The sequence below is a fragment of the Poecilia latipinna genome, unplaced genomic scaffold, assembly GCF_001443285.1.
Source record: "Poecilia latipinna isolate Pla-1442-1.1 unplaced genomic scaffold, P_latipinna-1.0 Scaffold486, whole genome shotgun sequence".
NCBI classification, from domain to species: Eukaryota; Metazoa; Chordata; class Actinopteri; order Cyprinodontiformes; family Poeciliidae; genus Poecilia; species Poecilia latipinna.
Genome location: NW_015113102.1, coordinates 281,052 through 297,792, shown reverse-complemented (window position 1 = coordinate 297,792; position 16,741 = coordinate 281,052). Strand labels below are relative to the sequence as shown.

Genomic DNA, 16,741 nt, shown 5'->3' with positions numbered 1-16,741 from the left:
ACATGAGAGGTGATGTTGTATTGCTATAGATGCTGTTAATGGTAGGGGAGTCACTTTGTGGCGTCGATCATAAAAACATCTGAATAAATCCAGGCAGAACTCAGGCTGGCAGGGTGAGAGCTGATATTACGAGCATTTTACCCGAATTCAATGCCAAATTCTACTTTTAATGATTACTACTAAAATGTTTCAATCCCTTGAATGGAGCTTTTATTAAGGACACCCATTTGAAAACCGAGGGTTTCATTAGTATCGCCAGGTGTATTTTGAGTTATAACATCTCAGTGGCTCGGGTCACCTACCATGTGCTTTTCTTACAGTGGTGAGAAAGGAAGAAAACCTTGCAACACTTGGTGCCAGGATGCACCTCTAGGTGACAAACTCAAACAGGCTCACACTCCAAATGACTGAAACTCATACGAATCCAAGTCTCTACATCGAAGTCAACAAAGCTAACAGGGTACAATGGGGCATCTACTTTGATGAGCAAAGCTTCCTTGGCACATGCTGTCGTCCATACGGTACGCCCGACATGCCGAAACTGGACATGAGAAAAAAAACTAAACGTTCAGTTTGCTAATGGGTTTTTACTGCAGCAGTATTAGTTTTTATGTTTAGCTACGTCTAAGGAATTGGAAATACAGCGAACTAAATAGCACCTGAATGACATTTCATTCATGTTTCATGTATGACAAAAGCATCAAGAGTGTGTACGCAAAAGGAATGTGTTGGATCAGATATAAATAACTTCTTTAGGTGTGAAAGGTTAAGGAGTAATTCAATGAGTCTACACAAAGATGAACAACGGTCTAAACCGACTCCATGACAAGATGCAACTCATACTGAGAACAGAGGGTTATGATATAAATATGTGCTCAAAAATAAGAAGTTCTTGAACCGTGATCAATAAAATGCCACTCCATATTTTACACCAGATTTGCTTGGGTTATTTTCTACACTTCTGCACTGTAGACTAAAGAAGTTCCTTAGCTTAAGACAAGCTGCTAACAATGGTTATAATTTTCATGCATAGTCATGGGGAGGACTTACACAAAATGCAAGCATAACATCCAATTTAAATGTGGGAAAAGTATGCCAGAACAGAAAGGCGTCATTTGTTTGACGGAGTTATTTTTAGGTGCGGTTTTGTATTTGTCTCTACAGTTGCCATTAAAAATTAAGGTTTCAAAATACTATTTTGTTGACAACATTCAAGATTTCTATACAATGTATTCAGTTATTTCATTTAATTTCATTTTTTATTTCCTTCACTCAATAAATATGAATATTTCATGTAACAACTAAAAGAAATCATGACTGAAAAGCATCAGAAAGACGTATAAACTTATAATATCTGTGCCCAGTTATGTATGTTTGAACCACATGGAAGCTTACAAATACATAAAAATGAAAACACAAAATGTGATAAGCCAGATTTGGCAATGCAGTAATTGCTTATAAAAATAGTTATTCTTAAAATGTTTAAATGGATTTGTGAAGGCTTTGTGAAACAACATCGTTCAGCAACGTGCAAGTCAGTCATACCTTTCTGGAGTAAAATAAGAGCTGACATTTTGATGAATCATATGATTCATGATTAATACCTTACATAATCAAGAGACTGATGAGGCAAAAGACTGGCTGATTAGAGTGAGAAATCAGGTCAAAATGGACAAGGACGGTACTCATTTCAGAAAGTGGTTTAATGTCTCCTTGGAGACACCGATGTGGTCAAATATAAGGTTTACACTAAATAGTCGAACGCCGCTGCCCAAGTTTACATTACAGTAAAACACGAGTGTGCATCATGGCTTCTGACTCCCAGATGAAATTGTCAGTGTTTGTCATGTTCACTCGACCTGAGTCAGACATCCTGACAATACAACAGAGTTTGAGCTTTAGCGGCAAAGGTGGATTTCTCATAGATGAATAAGCAGGAGCTTTACTGCAGGGTGGATCGCAGAGTAATATTTTCTTGTTTCAAAATACTTTAAAGACCTACCTTCAGGGTATGGCTATATGTACAGTCGTGTTCGAAATAACAGCGATGTGTTTTAAGAGCAAAAAGCAAAAGCTAAAAATCCTCATGACATCTTTACATCAATAATACAGAAAAATATTGGGAACATTGCTTTAAGATGTTTCATTTGTAATAGAACGTGCAAATGCTTCTACATTGGGCAACACAACCATTTCTGTTGGTGATGAACAGGTTTTGATACAATGGCATAATAAAATCCCCACACCATGACGCCCGAGTCACCGTGTTTCACAGTGTACTTTGGTTTGACTTGAACATCTGGGGGTCACGTAGCAAAACTATGGATCTGAATGCAGAAGCAACAAACTGGCTTTCATCAGTTCACAAAATGTGGCACCCTTCCTCTTCACCCAACATGATCTTTAGCAAACTGACTTCTACATCCCACTTTCCTCCTTTCTCGTTGGTTCTTTGGTCGCTCTGGGACTGGTCATTGTTCAACTCTGACTTTTGGGCTATTTTTACATGTTTTGCTCTATTCAGATTGTTTTCTGCTCCCCCCCCACATCTCCCAGATTGTGTAAGCTATTTCAAAACCTTTGACAGGATCTTAATTGAGCCATCTGTCATTTTTATATTTTCTCCTGTCCAATAACTTTTTATTCTATGTACACTTCTCTTCCAGTTTTATCTGCTCCGTTTGTTTGCATGGGTTTATTTCTATCTGAAATTGCATTAGTTTTATTGCTTTAAGCAAGCTAAATATAGCTGTATCTTTTGATTTTTATTACATTTTCCATCAGGCTAAATTGTATATAATATCTAAAATACTGGTAAAATATCGGTTTTTCGCCAAAATAGCGATACTTGCATCTGATATCGGCCCAAATATTCATGTCAGTGAATCCCTAATTTTGATGACAAGGAAAAGATGGAATCATTCAATCAATAATTAAAATCTTCTGTACAATACAGAATTAAGCAGCATTTGTGGATTTCTTCCAATGGATATGAGTTTTCCCGACCTACTTTTAAATTTTAAACAACTTGTTCACATTAAAAGTCCATCTCTACTGGCTGCTCCGGCTCAATGTTTGTTTGATCTGACAACTTCAGTGCTTAACCAGCAGCCTTGTGGTAGAGCGCTACACTGTGAGCTACCGTAGCACTCGTCATTATCTACTGCGGCACCAAGTTTATGAAGCAGGAGAACAACGCTGTTAGCTTTGTAGACAAACAATTAAGTGGAATCACTCGAAAAACAACATGTTATGAGCCAAGTTATTGAGTCATTTTACTGCCCCACTGTGCAAAGATCACAGGCAAAAGCAAGATGTGCGTTTAAAGGTCTTTTTTAAAGCTGTTTGCCAAGTGAGACAGATATTCCAGTTTATCAAGTGTCAGGTGTGAAAATGAAAAGGTTTGCAAGAGATACTTGTCTGTAGATGCAAACTCTGCAATATCAGAAGTTGTTTTCAAGAGAACTTAGGTTTGTAGCCAACTTTCAAATCAAGTTTTCATCATGACTATATGGAGATGCTCTCGTTTTCCCCGGGAAAATACCAAATAGGCTGTACTCTTAATAGTTATTTATACTAGAAAACCGTATTAAAATCCTGCTCGTATTAGTAAGACATTTCTCAGGTGTTTGTGTTTAAAAGCCGCCTAAAATGATGTGATAATCTTTGCAGGTTCTAACAGGTTCAACTCTGACCATCAGCTGTTCCCATGTTTGCTTGAAGTGCTTTCCCCCAATGCAGACACAAACTCTGGGCTGTGGGCGTGTCAAACATATGGAGGAGCACTTTCTCCACTTCCACCAACAAAGGGAGGCCATTTGTGGGAAGTCAGCATCTTGTCCTAATTCACACTTTCATTCACTTCTACTGTGCTCCACTATTTAAGTTTAGAGGTTTGGTGTGAAGTGAGTTTAAGTTAAAATTAGGATTAGACTGGTAATGGTTGAGCATAAATGCAGTCACTAAAATTAAAGGAAGTGAATATAAAGTCAGTTTGATGGAAATACAACACTGTGTGTGTGTGTGTGTGTGTGTGTGTGTGTGTGTGTGTGTGTGTGTGTGTGTAGCCTTGTATCTGCTACATAGTAAAGACAATTTTTCCAACTAATACCCCACTGTGGGAACTGACTACTCCTATGTGGTGCCGTTTTTGCATGTGGAGTTAATTTTAGGACTTTAAGGTGTGAATTGAGTTTAGGTTCGGTTGAGGCATGAACTGGTAATGTTTAGGTTTAGGGAAGGGTTAGGCTACAGAAATAAATGAAAAAGGAAGGGAAGTCAATGCAAAGTCCCTACGATGATAGAAAGACACACTGTGGTGTTGACAGAGATTTTCTTTGATTAGACTCCAGTCATGTTGTTGTATGCTGTGATTAAGATGGATTTCAGCATAGATATTCATGGAATTGTATAGCTAGCAAACATGGAGATCCCAAAGAAAAAGCAGCAGTGGTGACTTGCAGCTGCTTTCAGAACAACGGACAGCTCCAGAGCCGTCGCCGCTCCAGGTACTGTCCATTGTGCTGAAGTGAAGTTGCATTAAGAGCAACATGGTTTCCAGTTCAAATCTGTAGTCGTCTTTTTTTTAATATAATATTGATATAAAATAGTGGGTCAACTGGAAGGTTTATATTCTACATATATTATATCAGCTGGTTTTTTCTAAACCAAAGGAATGAGGGAGAATGAACTACTGTCTCTACCTTGTGACTCAAAGTTAATTTGTAAAGTAAGAGGCAAAATCATCTTAAACTAAATATAAAACTTACATACTTTTAAATATTGCACATTTAAGGATGGTGTTACAAGCGTTTCCAAGTCTCTCTGTAAGTAAGTGGGTAACTTTGTCTCAATGGTCTTATTTTGTGGAATTTATTCATGTCCCACTGGCAGTGTGACTAGCTGGAGTATTTTTGAACAAAATGTCAGTGTAACCCACAGGTTATTATTACATAAGGCCATTTGCCGTTCCCATTGCATGTGCAATTTTATGAATATACAATCTGGGCGACAGGGGTGAGCCAAACATCAACAGATTTCTAGGCCAGATGTATATGTGTGTGTGTGTGTGTGTGTGTGTGTGTGTGTGTGTGCGCGTGCGTGCGTGCGTGCGTGCGTGCGTGCGTGCGTGCGTGCGTGCGTGCGTGCGTGCGTGCGAGCGTGCGAGCGTGCGATAGGGGTTAGGGGATATGACAGTTATTGCTGTGGTGGTAGTGTACCTGCAGACCGAACACTGCCTCTGAGGCTGCAGGGCGGTGAACATGACGATAACGGAGTAGTTCCTGGGCGGGGCCTTGACGAAACGACGGAACTTGTCTCCGTTCATGCGGATGACTGAGCGCCGAGAAGACCACTCCATCATCTGCTCAACCTTCTCCGACAGCAGGTTCTAAACGCAGAAAAGAAAAGACCAAACACAGATTATACTTTTAGTGCAGATTCTCAGAAAATGAGCAGCTGGATATGCATCAAGTGTGTCAGAGTAAAGTTCACGAGATAAGATGAATGGGCTTTTAAATACAATACATTGTATTGAAAACACTTATTCCAATGTCAGTTTGATGGCCACCATAACTATAATTCACAAGGGGAGTGGAGCAGACAATGATTCGATAGAAAAAAAATAGCATAATCACCACAATATTCAACGATCATAACTCAATATTATATTTTCCTCTCATCGTGAAGCCAAAGGTTTAAGGCAGTGGTCTCAAACTCCAGTCCTCAAGACACAGTGTCCTGCAACTTTTAGATGTCTCTCTGCTTCAGCACACCTGGCCCCACTATTAGCTATGTGGAGCTTGACTGCATGCTAGTGAGGCAGATTAGCCATTTAATTCAAGTGTGTAGGACAAGGGACACGTCTAAAAGTTGCAAGACATTGGTCTTCGAGAAACACCGTTTGAGACCACTGGTTTCGGTCAAGTTCATTTGTATAGCACACGTAGCAACTGTGGATCAGTGGGTAGAGTAGTTATCTTGCAACTGGAAAGCTGTAGGTTCGATTCCAGCTTCCTCCAGTCACATGTCGATAAGGCCCTGGGCAAGGAACGCCACCCAAAGTGGTCTGCATTGGTGTAGAAATGTGTGTGAATGAGTGAATATGGTTCTAGTATAAAGAGCTGCTGAACGGTCAAAATGACTGCAAAAACAATTTACAAGTTCAGTCCATTTATCATCAAGAATAATCCTCATTATCGATGACTAGAGTTTCAATGTTCCATTTATTTTAGCTCTAGCGTAACTATAAACAGATTTTTATCCGTTTTTTAAGGAAATCAGTGTTTTGGCAGCTTTGAAATTTTCTGGAAGTTCGTTCCAGATTAGAGGAGCAGAGAAACTGAATGTTGCTTCTCCATGTTGGGTTCAGAACAGAACCAGAGTACCTGAGAAGTCTGAAAGAATATACAACAACAGATCGTTAATGTGTTTTGGTGCAAAGCAGTTCAAGGTACTAGTGAAGTAACTGAAGTATTTCATAGTCTATTGTTTGAGCTGCAGGGAGTAGTGGAAGGACTTTATAGCTAGAGTGATGTGTAGTTTTGGAAAACTCTAGTAATACTTCTAGCATGCCACAGATTGCACAATCTTACTTAAAGTTTTTAACTTCTGGCATAGAGGAGAAAGTACTCCATGGTGATAGTATTTATGTTGCACTCCCAGCAAACCGCAACATCAAGAAGAAACATGAGAGGCTTGAGAAATACTAAGGGCTACTGAATAAAAAACGCCATCTGGCTGGGAAAAGAGCTCGACATCAGAGCTGCAGTGCAACTCTGCGGATAAACAACTTACAGCAAACATGTACACAAAGCCTCATGCTACAGATTTGGGAGATTAAATACTTTCGGAGAGTTGGATTTATGTAATTTTGCTTGGGTTCAGTGTCCTCATACTGTTTACATCTGTAAGCCTTTATGATGCAGTGTTGGTTCTCGAGGAGCCCGCTCAGATACTTGCCAACGTGATCTTCCCCACACCGCCACCGCTGCAGCAGCTCTGGGCTGAAGAGTGATGAAATAGTCAGACTGGAGATGAAACGCTTGCTTTTTCCAACCTCTGCTGATCAAACTGTACCTCAAGAACCTCTGGAAACGAGAGGCACGCGTTTGGTTTCACGCACAATGCAATCGATGGTTTTGAATGACAATGAGCTGCATATCTGAGCTCATGCATTTCTAATTAAAGACTTCCGATCTTATAAATGTTTGGCATACTGTGACACGTGTGAGTGCAAAGACTTGCATGACAAGCTTCACTGCTCCCTTAGTCAGCTGCTATCAGCTAGCACACCGATAAAAGTCTAAATTTGCAATCGGCTAAAAGGAGAAAAACACAAACCCTTTTTGGAAGTTTGTTCCATCACATAAAGCATATAAGTACCCCAATTTCTGTCCATTCCTGTTTTTTTTTTTGTTGTTGTTGTTTTTTGCACACAGGTTTTTAAGTATTGGTTCAAGCAGACAGTAGTTAAATAATTCAGCAGCGCGCCTTCATTCGACTGCTAATCGAACACTCCTACTTTCACAAAGATCAACAGCGGGCCTTAGAGTTGCAGAAGTGAAGCGTACACTGAATCTCTCCAGTAAACTGCCTGGAGACAAGATCAACAAAGACAAACTAAAAAAGCTGGAGAAGGATAAGGAAGAAAGTGAGGCAGAAAATAGGAGAAGAGAAAACAAGCATAATGTGTTTTGGGGGGGTATTTTAGATAGCATGATGGTCATCTCTAAGAGAGGAGAGGAAATTCACAAAGGATCAGCAACTACATAGTGTCCATGCTCACTGTAGGGTTTTTTTTTTTCTTCTTCTTTGCCTTTAATTTCTCTGCCTTGTTTTTGCCTTCATGCCTTCTGCCCTAAAAGGAGAGCTGCCAGCTCTGGACTACAGTCTGTAATGATGGCCTGTCTCACTTGTGCTTCTCAAACACTTTCTCACAAAGAGGAAATGAGTAAAAAGAAAAACTGAAAAAGAAAAAAGAACCAAATTATGTTAAATTTTGCGCACTGTAAATAAAATGAAGCCATATTTCTGAAATACGAGCTTAAAAAGAAAAAGTCGGTGGAATGGAAAGGTTTATCCTCATGTGAGGTGAAGATTAAAGTGGATGCATGTATCAATTTTAGATTCATAGACAGAAAACAAACTTGGGAGCTGATTATTATTAAACAGTTTGCCGAAGGGAGAACACCATCTCAGAGCGCAGCAAAAACATCAAATCTTAAGTATTTTTTCTCTAGTTTCTAATGCAATTATCTTATTACACTTGAAATACGACAAAACTGTTTTCAGCAAAACATAGCAGCTTGTTTTGAAGTAAATAATTCCTCAATATTGATAAAAAAAGTACTACTTCCATTGGTAGATACATTTATTTATTTACGTATTTATAGCAAAACAATTTCCTCATGTTACAAGTGAAGTAATCTGACAATAGAGCTAATAGTTTTTCATTAATAAAGGGATTATTTACTTAAACGTAAAGCATATTGCTGATGAGCTACTTTACGTTAGTACACCTGAATTAAGATGGAACTAAGATATTTGTGCTAGAAACTAGACAAAAAACACTTGGTCAGATTTTGCGTTTGCAGTGAGAGCGTTTGCCGTTACCATATTTTACATCATTGGTCCATAATATCGCATGATGTTAGTTCACTACATTATATCTGTTGCCAATTAACTTTGACCAAATTATTTCAGTTTTTTTCCACCAAAGAGCCTATGCATTCACTTTTCAATGACCGATATGCCAGCAACAAACTCTTCCACAACAGAATATGGCTGTAGTGCTAGACATACAAGAATTAGTAACAGGTTCTTTTGAAAAAGAAAAGATCTATGTGTGAAGTTGAGGGGGCACTCTGTTGGGTTTTGTTTGTATTTGTTCTTTTAATTAGGTTTGAACACAGTGTCCAAGAGTCTCACAAGTAAACTGCTAATATTTTGGGGGGGGAAACTCTCAAAAAACTGTACCATTATTTTCACCCATAACATGAAAATCAAGTACAATTTGCCCGTGAACCATTTCAAATAAACTTAAATCAACTGACTTGACATGAGCTGCTTATTTACCTTCTGGGTCTAAACAACATTTTTTGGGATGCTGAAAAGTTATCTTAGAGATCTCCGTAGCTCGGTCGTATAACGAGTTACAAAGAAATGCATCTGGACTCCCACATGGGAGGACTTGACCTTGCGAAATTAAGTGAAAATATTTAGCTAATGAACTTCGGCGTACTTGTAAATTCTGAAGAGAAGTCCACAGTCGCAGCCATTAAAGTGCTTGTGCACGCCAAACAGCTGGAGGAGATTAGCTGTGTCCTTCAGGTCCCGGTACCGTAGCGTCAGCGGCTCGTGACACAAGTTCAACTCAACATATGCTTACTCGTGTCTGCGTCACACCTTGGGCGTCACAAATTGCTAACTTAGTTCATTAACTGGAGAGGAAAAGAAAGTAGAAACATTTAAATTAAAGTTACTCGCTTGGTTCTTTTAGGAAACTATATAGCTGAAGATGAGTGTCTATGTAAATTAATACATTTGTGTGGCCAATGTTGTCATTTAAAACAGAATCTCCCACCGAATTATCCTGATCCCTTTTCTTAGGCCTCTTCAAATTAAATAAACTAGGCTTATTTATAAAAACTTACAAAGTATTTCCAACAAAATGAAGCCAGTCCTGTGCAGAGTTTTGGAGAAAAACCTCAAGATAAACAGACTCCTTTGCACCACCACGACTGCTCTTTGCCTTTTCCAAGCCTCAAACGTATGAGCTACATACGCACTGACAGTCTAGAACCATTAAAAAACATTTATTTTCTACCCCGCTGAGCACAAAGGGCATTAAAATGAATCACGTCTTATGCCGGTGTGTGTTTGGTGTGTTTTTACATCTGTGTGTGAGCGACGCTGAGTGAGGAAGATGCGCAAATGCTCTGCAGATACTCTGCATTATCTCTCCGATTCTCTGTTAGCCACTCTAAGTATGTCATAACCTCGCCTTACATCACACACACACACACACACACAGTAGGTACATCGCCAGGAGGCAAAAAGCATAAATAGCACCTAACCATGGTTGCAATTTCTTGACAATTCCCCCTATTTGTTGTTCTTACTTGTGGTCATTTCTTATAAAAATCAATATTACCAAGTCATTTTCTAGCCATCTTTTAGAAACGTTTCTCATATTTTGATCAATTTTAAGAGAATATACAGCGCCAAACACCAACATTTATGTTGAAACACAAAAACATGGTTTAGATAATACATTTAACAAAACTGTACAAAAAAACAACAAACACTGTGAGATGCAAAGTATTTCAAGCAACAACAGTAAGACTATGCTCAATCAAGTCTACAGGAAGGTGGGGAAAAAAAACCGATACAAGATCAAAACAAAAAAAAAGAAAGAAAAAAAGATGCAAGCAGAGCGAGAAGAGTAAATTGGGAAGAAAGAAAAATCACAGCCAGGAGGAGGATGACACATTAAGTGTCAGGCAACTGATTTTTGCACTGATGAGTACACAGCAGGAGGTTATGGAGGGCATGACAGAGGACAGCCATTTCATCAGCCATTCTGTTATACAATCATAAAGTCACTGTGCCGGCCATAAACATGTTTTTTTTTGCCCCTCGCTGTTGCTCGTTATTTGATTCTCAAAACCTGGAAACAGAAACATTAACAATAACATAACGATTTATTGTAGTAACACGCAAAGATTAGTGAATATACTTTGTTTTCCCGTGTGAAAAGGCAGAATCAAGTCAAACTAAGAAGCACAGAGATCGCGCAAATTTGAGCCAGAAAAAGGAGCGGACGTGTCAGAGTGGCAACAATAAGGAGAAAGCTGGAAGACAAAGGATTCTGCTTTTGTTTGCTGGGAGCATCATTATGCTTAGGAGGTCAGAGAAACGCTGTGGCTCGATCGTCCGCTGCTTTATGGACAGCAGTAGATAAACTGAGACGTGGTGCCAACACTTCTAGGAAGCCGAGGCTCTTACTGGGTGTAAGCTGGAATGAATTGAGACAAGATGCACGGCATGACGGGAAACACCAAGCAGCAACTTTTTTTTTCTTACTTAAAAAAGAAAGAAATCAATATGCTTATTTCCATCTATTATTGCAAGCCTAATATTGTAAAAAGAAAAAAAAAAGGCTTACATGAAAAATCTGCAGTAGCTGGCAATTTTTAATATGACTAATCATCAGAATAATCAACAGATTAATCAATAACTAAAATAGTAATTACCTGCATCCCTACATTTACTGTTTGAAAAGATGAATGCAGCATTTATGCTCACATAGAGCAGTCAAAAAATAGGTTAGGTAGCTAAAGCAAAACTTCCATCCGTTTCATAATTCATCAGTTTTATCACAAGATGCCCATATCAGAACCGTTTCCCTGATAGTAACAAAAGCTGCAGGATGCAGGCCCACTGGAAAGTCACCAGTCATAAAGTCACACTACTGACTCTCTTGCAATGGAAAATCTTTTTCCACTTGCTTAACAATTTGGACAGTTTTCTTAATGAAGTTCTGGTGAATTGCTCTGACCTTTGAACTGTTGCAGCAGAAAGCCAGTGTCAGACATGAACTACTTCAACATGTTAACAAATAGGCATCCACTCAATATGAATACGGGCGTAAATTCTGAGAAGATCCTGCTCACAACAATTGAAGATGTCAGTAAAAATTTATTGAAACAGCACGCCAAGACTTTTCTGAGTGTCCAAGTGGACGTCACACCATAAACACAGCTTCATAAAGCTATAAAAATAAAAGCTTCCCATGAGGTACCTCGTAGATAATGGATGAGGACAACCAGCCAGGGATTTGATCTGCAAGTCTTCTAGATATTAATAATAATGGAAAAAATACAATAGCATGTCATTCTTCCTCTGGGAGATTTTAACACGTCCATTGTAAATGAATGGGTCTTGACTTTGGCCGTCAGCCCCCTATGTAGTTTCCTCCAATCCCATCTCTAAAAGAGGGGATTATGGGAAATTGGCTTCATTTAACAAGGAACAAAGAGTTGTCTCACACAAAAATGCAGAAAAGGTCAGAAGACAGATAAACACACCCAGTATAAAATCGAAGGACAAAAAAAAATAAAAAATACAACAGTGAAAAAAAAGTCAATTCTGTTACGTACCATCCTTATAATGACGGCAGGACTTTCCATACTGTGTTAAACCAAAAACATGTACATGCATACATTCACTCACACACACACACACACACACACACACACACACACACATGCACGCGCACACACAAGCTCAAAAGGGCACAACAAATAAAACAGCAAAAAAGTTGCATTATTCAATTGAATGGCATTTTTATGGCTTCTTACAATTTTCTTAGTCACCTTGAGGGGAAACAGGTGACAGAAAAATATGAAGTGTAGATAGATGCATATGGTAAAAAAAAACAAAAACAAAAATCAAGGTTATGAGATAGAGGAAGCAATAAGATGAGGAACTCAGGAACAAGTTAAAAGAAAAAATAAATACAGATAAAAATATAAAATATATGTTAAAAAAAAAACAGAAAAGGGAATAAAACAGTTCAGACAGTCATAATCACAAAAGGTTTTTTCCACACACATTTTCTGTGTACTTTTTATTTTCCCCATCTTCCTCANAGATACATTTATTTATTTACGTATTTATAGCAAAACAATTTCCTCATGTTACAAGTGAAGTAATCTGACAATAGAGCTAATAGTTTTTCATTAATAAAGGGATTATTTACTTAAACGTAAAGCATATTGCTGATGAGCTACTTTACGTTAGTACACCTGAATTAAGATGGAACTAAGATATTTGTGCTAGAAACTAGACAAAAAACACTTGGTCAGATTTTGCGTTTGCAGTGAGAGCGTTTGCCGTTACCATATTTTACATCATTGGTCCATAATATCGCATGATGTTAGTTCACTACATTATATCTGTTGCCAATTAACTTTGACCAAATTATTTCAGTTTTTTTCCACCAAAGAGCCTATGCATTCACTTTTCAATGACCGATATGCCAGCAACAAACTCTTCCACAACAGAATATGGCTGTAGTGCTAGACATACAAGAATTAGTAACAGGTTCTTTTGAAAAAGAAAAGATCTATGTGTGAAGTTGAGGGGGCACTCTGTTGGGTTTTGTTTGTATTTGTTCTTTTAATTAGGTTTGAACACAGTGTCCAAGAGTCTCACAAGTAAACTGCTAATATTTTGGGGGGGGAAACTCTCAAAAAACTGTACCATTATTTTCACCCATAACATGAAAATCAAGTACAATTTGCCCGTGAACCATTTCAAATAAACTTAAATCAACTGACTTGACATGAGCTGCTTATTTACCTTCTGGGTCTAAACAACATTTTTTGGGATGCTGAAAAGTTATCTTAGAGATCTCCGTAGCTCGGTCGTATAACGAGTTACAAAGAAATGCATCTGGACTCCCACATGGGAGGACTTGACCTTGCGAAATTAAGTGAAAATATTTAGCTAATGAACTTTGGCGTACTTGTAAATTCTGAAGAGAAGTCCACAGTCGCAGCCATTAAAGTGCTTGTGCACGCCAAACAGCTGGAGGAGATTAGCTGTGTCCTTCAGGTCCCGGTACCGTAGCGTCAGCGGCTCGTGACACAAGTTCAACTCAACATATGCTTACTCGTGTCTGCGTCACACCTTGGGCGTCACAAATTGCTAACTTAGTTCATTAACTGGAGAGGAAAAGAAAGTAGAAACATTTAAATTAAAGTTACTCGCTTGGTTCTTTTAGGAAACTATATAGCTGAAGATGAGTGTCTATGTAAATTAATACATTTGTGTGGCCAATGTTGTCATTTAAAACAGAATCTCCCACCGAATTATCCTGATCCCTTTTCTTAGGCCTCTTCAAATTAAATAAACTAGGCTTATTTATAAAAACTTACAAAGTATTTCCAACAAAATGAAGCCAGTCCTGTGCAGAGTTTTGGAGAAAAACCTCAAGATAAACAGACTCCTTTGCACCACCACGACTGCTCTTTGCCTTTTCCAAGCCTCAAACGTATGAGCTACATACGCACTGACAGTCTAGAACCATTAAAAAACATTTATTTTCTACCCCGCTGAGCACAAAGGGCATTAAAATGAATCACGTCTTATGCCGGTGTGTGTTTGGTGTGTTTTTACATCTGTGTGTGAGCGACGCTGAGTGAGGAAGATGCGCAAATGCTCTGCAGATACTCTGCATTATCTCTCCGATTCTCTGTTAGCCACTCTAAGTATGTCATAACCTCGCCTTACATCACACACACACACACACACACACACACACACACACACACACAGTAGGTACATCGCCAGGAGGCAAAAAGCATAAATAGCACCTAACCATGGTTGCAATTTCTTGACAATTCCCCCTATTTGTTGTTCTTACTTGTGGTCATTTCTTATAAAAATCAATATTACCAAGTCATTTTCTAGCCATCTTTTAGAAACGTTTCTCATATTTTGATCAATTTTAAGAGAATATACAGCGCCAAACACCAACATTTATGTTGAAACACAAAAACATGGTTTAGATAATACATTTAACAAAACTGTACAAAAAAACAACAAACACTGTGAGATGCAAAGTATTTCAAGCAACAACAGTAAGACTATGCTCAATCAAGTCTACAGGAAGGTGGGGAAAAAAAACCGATACAAGATCAAAACAAAAAAAAAGAAAGAAAAAAAGATGCAAGCAGAGCGAGAAGAGTAAATTGGGAAGAAAGAAAAATCACAGCCAGGAGGAGGATGACACATTAAGTGTCAGGCAACTGATTTTTGCACTGATGAGTACACAGCAGGAGGTTATGGAGGGCATGACAGAGGACAGCCATTTCATCAGCCATTCTGTTATACAATCATAAAGTCACTGTGCCGGCCATAAACATGTTTTTTTTTGCCCCTCGCTGTTGCTCGTTATTTGATTCTCAAAACCTGGAAACAGAAACATTAACAATAACATAACGATTTATTGTAGTAACACGCAAAGATTAGTGAATATACTTTGTTTTCCCGTGTGAAAAGGCAGAATCAAGTCAAACTAAGAAGCACAGAGATCGCGCAAATTTGAGCCAGAAAAAGGAGCGGACGTGTCAGAGTGGCAACAATAAGGAGAAAGCTGGAAGACAAAGGATTCTGCTTTTGTTTGCTGGGAGCATCATTATGCTTAGGAGGTCAGAGAAACGCTGTGGCTCGATCGTCCGCTGCTTTATGGACAGCAGTAGATAAACTGAGACGTGGTGCCAACACTTCTAGGAAGCCGAGGCTCTTACTGGGTGTAAGCTGGAATGAATTGAGACAAGATGCACGGCATGACGGGAAACACCAAGCAGCAACTTTTTTTTTCTTACTTAAAAAAGAAAGAAATCAATATGCTTATTTCCATCTATTATTGCAAGCCTAATATTGTAAAAAGAAAAAAAAAAGGCTTACATGAAAAATCTGCAGTAGCTGGCAATTTTTAATATGACTAATCATCAGAATAATCAACAGATTAATCAATAACTAAAATAGTAATTACCTGCATCCCTACATTTACTGTTTGAAAAGATGAATGCAGCATTTATGCTCACATAGAGCAGTCAAAAAATAGGTTAGGTAGCTAAAGCAAAACTTCCATCCGTTTCATAATTCATCAGTTTTATCACAAGATGCCCATATCAGAACCGTTTCCCTGATAGTAACAAAAGCTGCAGGATGCAGGCCCACTGGAAAGTCACCAGTCATAAAGTCACACTACTGACTCTCTTGCAATGGAAAATCTTTTTCCACTTGCTTAACAATTTGGACAGTTTTCTTAATGAAGTTCTGGTGAATTGCTCTGACCTTTGAACTGTTGCAGCAGAAAGCCAGTGTCAGACATGAACTACTTCAACATGTTAACAAATAGGCATCCACTCAATATGAATACGGGCGTAAATTCTGAGAAGATCCTGCTCACAACAATTGAAGATGTCAGTAAAAATTTATTGAAACAGCACGCCAAGACTTTTCTGAGTGTCCAAGTGGACGTCACACCATAAACACAGCTTCATAAAGCTATAAAAATAAAAGCTTCCCATGAGGTACCTCGTAGATAATGGATGAGGACAACCAGCCAGGGATTTGATCTGCAAGTCTTCTAGATATTAATAATAATGGAAAAAATACAATAGCATGTCATTCTTCCTCTGGGAGATTTTAACACGTCCATTGTAAATGAATGGGTCTTGACTTTGGCCGTCAGCCCCCTATGTAGTTTCCTCCAATCCCATCTCTAAAAGAGGGGATTATGGGAAATTGGCTTCATTTAACAAGGAACAAAGAGTTGTCTCACACAAAAATGCAGAAAAGGTCAGAAGACAGATAAACACACCCAGTATAAAATCGAAGGACAAAAAAAAATAAAAAATACAACAGTGAAAAAAAAGTCAATTCTGTTACGTACCATCCTTATAATGACGGCAGGACTTTCCATACTGTGTTAAACCAAAAACATGTACATGCATACATTCACTCACACACACACACACACACACACACACACACACACACATGCACGCGCACACACAAGCTCAAAAGGGCACAACAAATAAAACAGCAAAAAAGTTGCATTATTCAATTGAATGGCATTTTTATGGCTTCTTACAATTTTCTTAGTCACCTTGAGGGGAAACAGGTGACAGAAAAATATGAAGTGTAGATAGATGCATATGGT

General features: G+C 38.5%; 1 protein-coding gene across 1 annotated transcript in view; it reads right to left on the bottom strand.

Annotated features, from left to right (window-relative positions):
* LOC106951992 (tumor suppressor candidate 3-like) overlaps window positions 1-16,741 on the bottom strand; it is a 63,532-nt gene that overhangs the window by 29,250 nt on the left and 17,541 nt on the right. Inside the window, exon 2 of the mRNA XM_015039809.1 lies at window positions 5,220-5,389. Within this exon, the coding sequence (XP_014895295.1) occupies window positions 5,220-5,389 (170 nt within the window). The remainder of the gene's footprint in view (window positions 1-5,219; window positions 5,390-16,741) is intronic.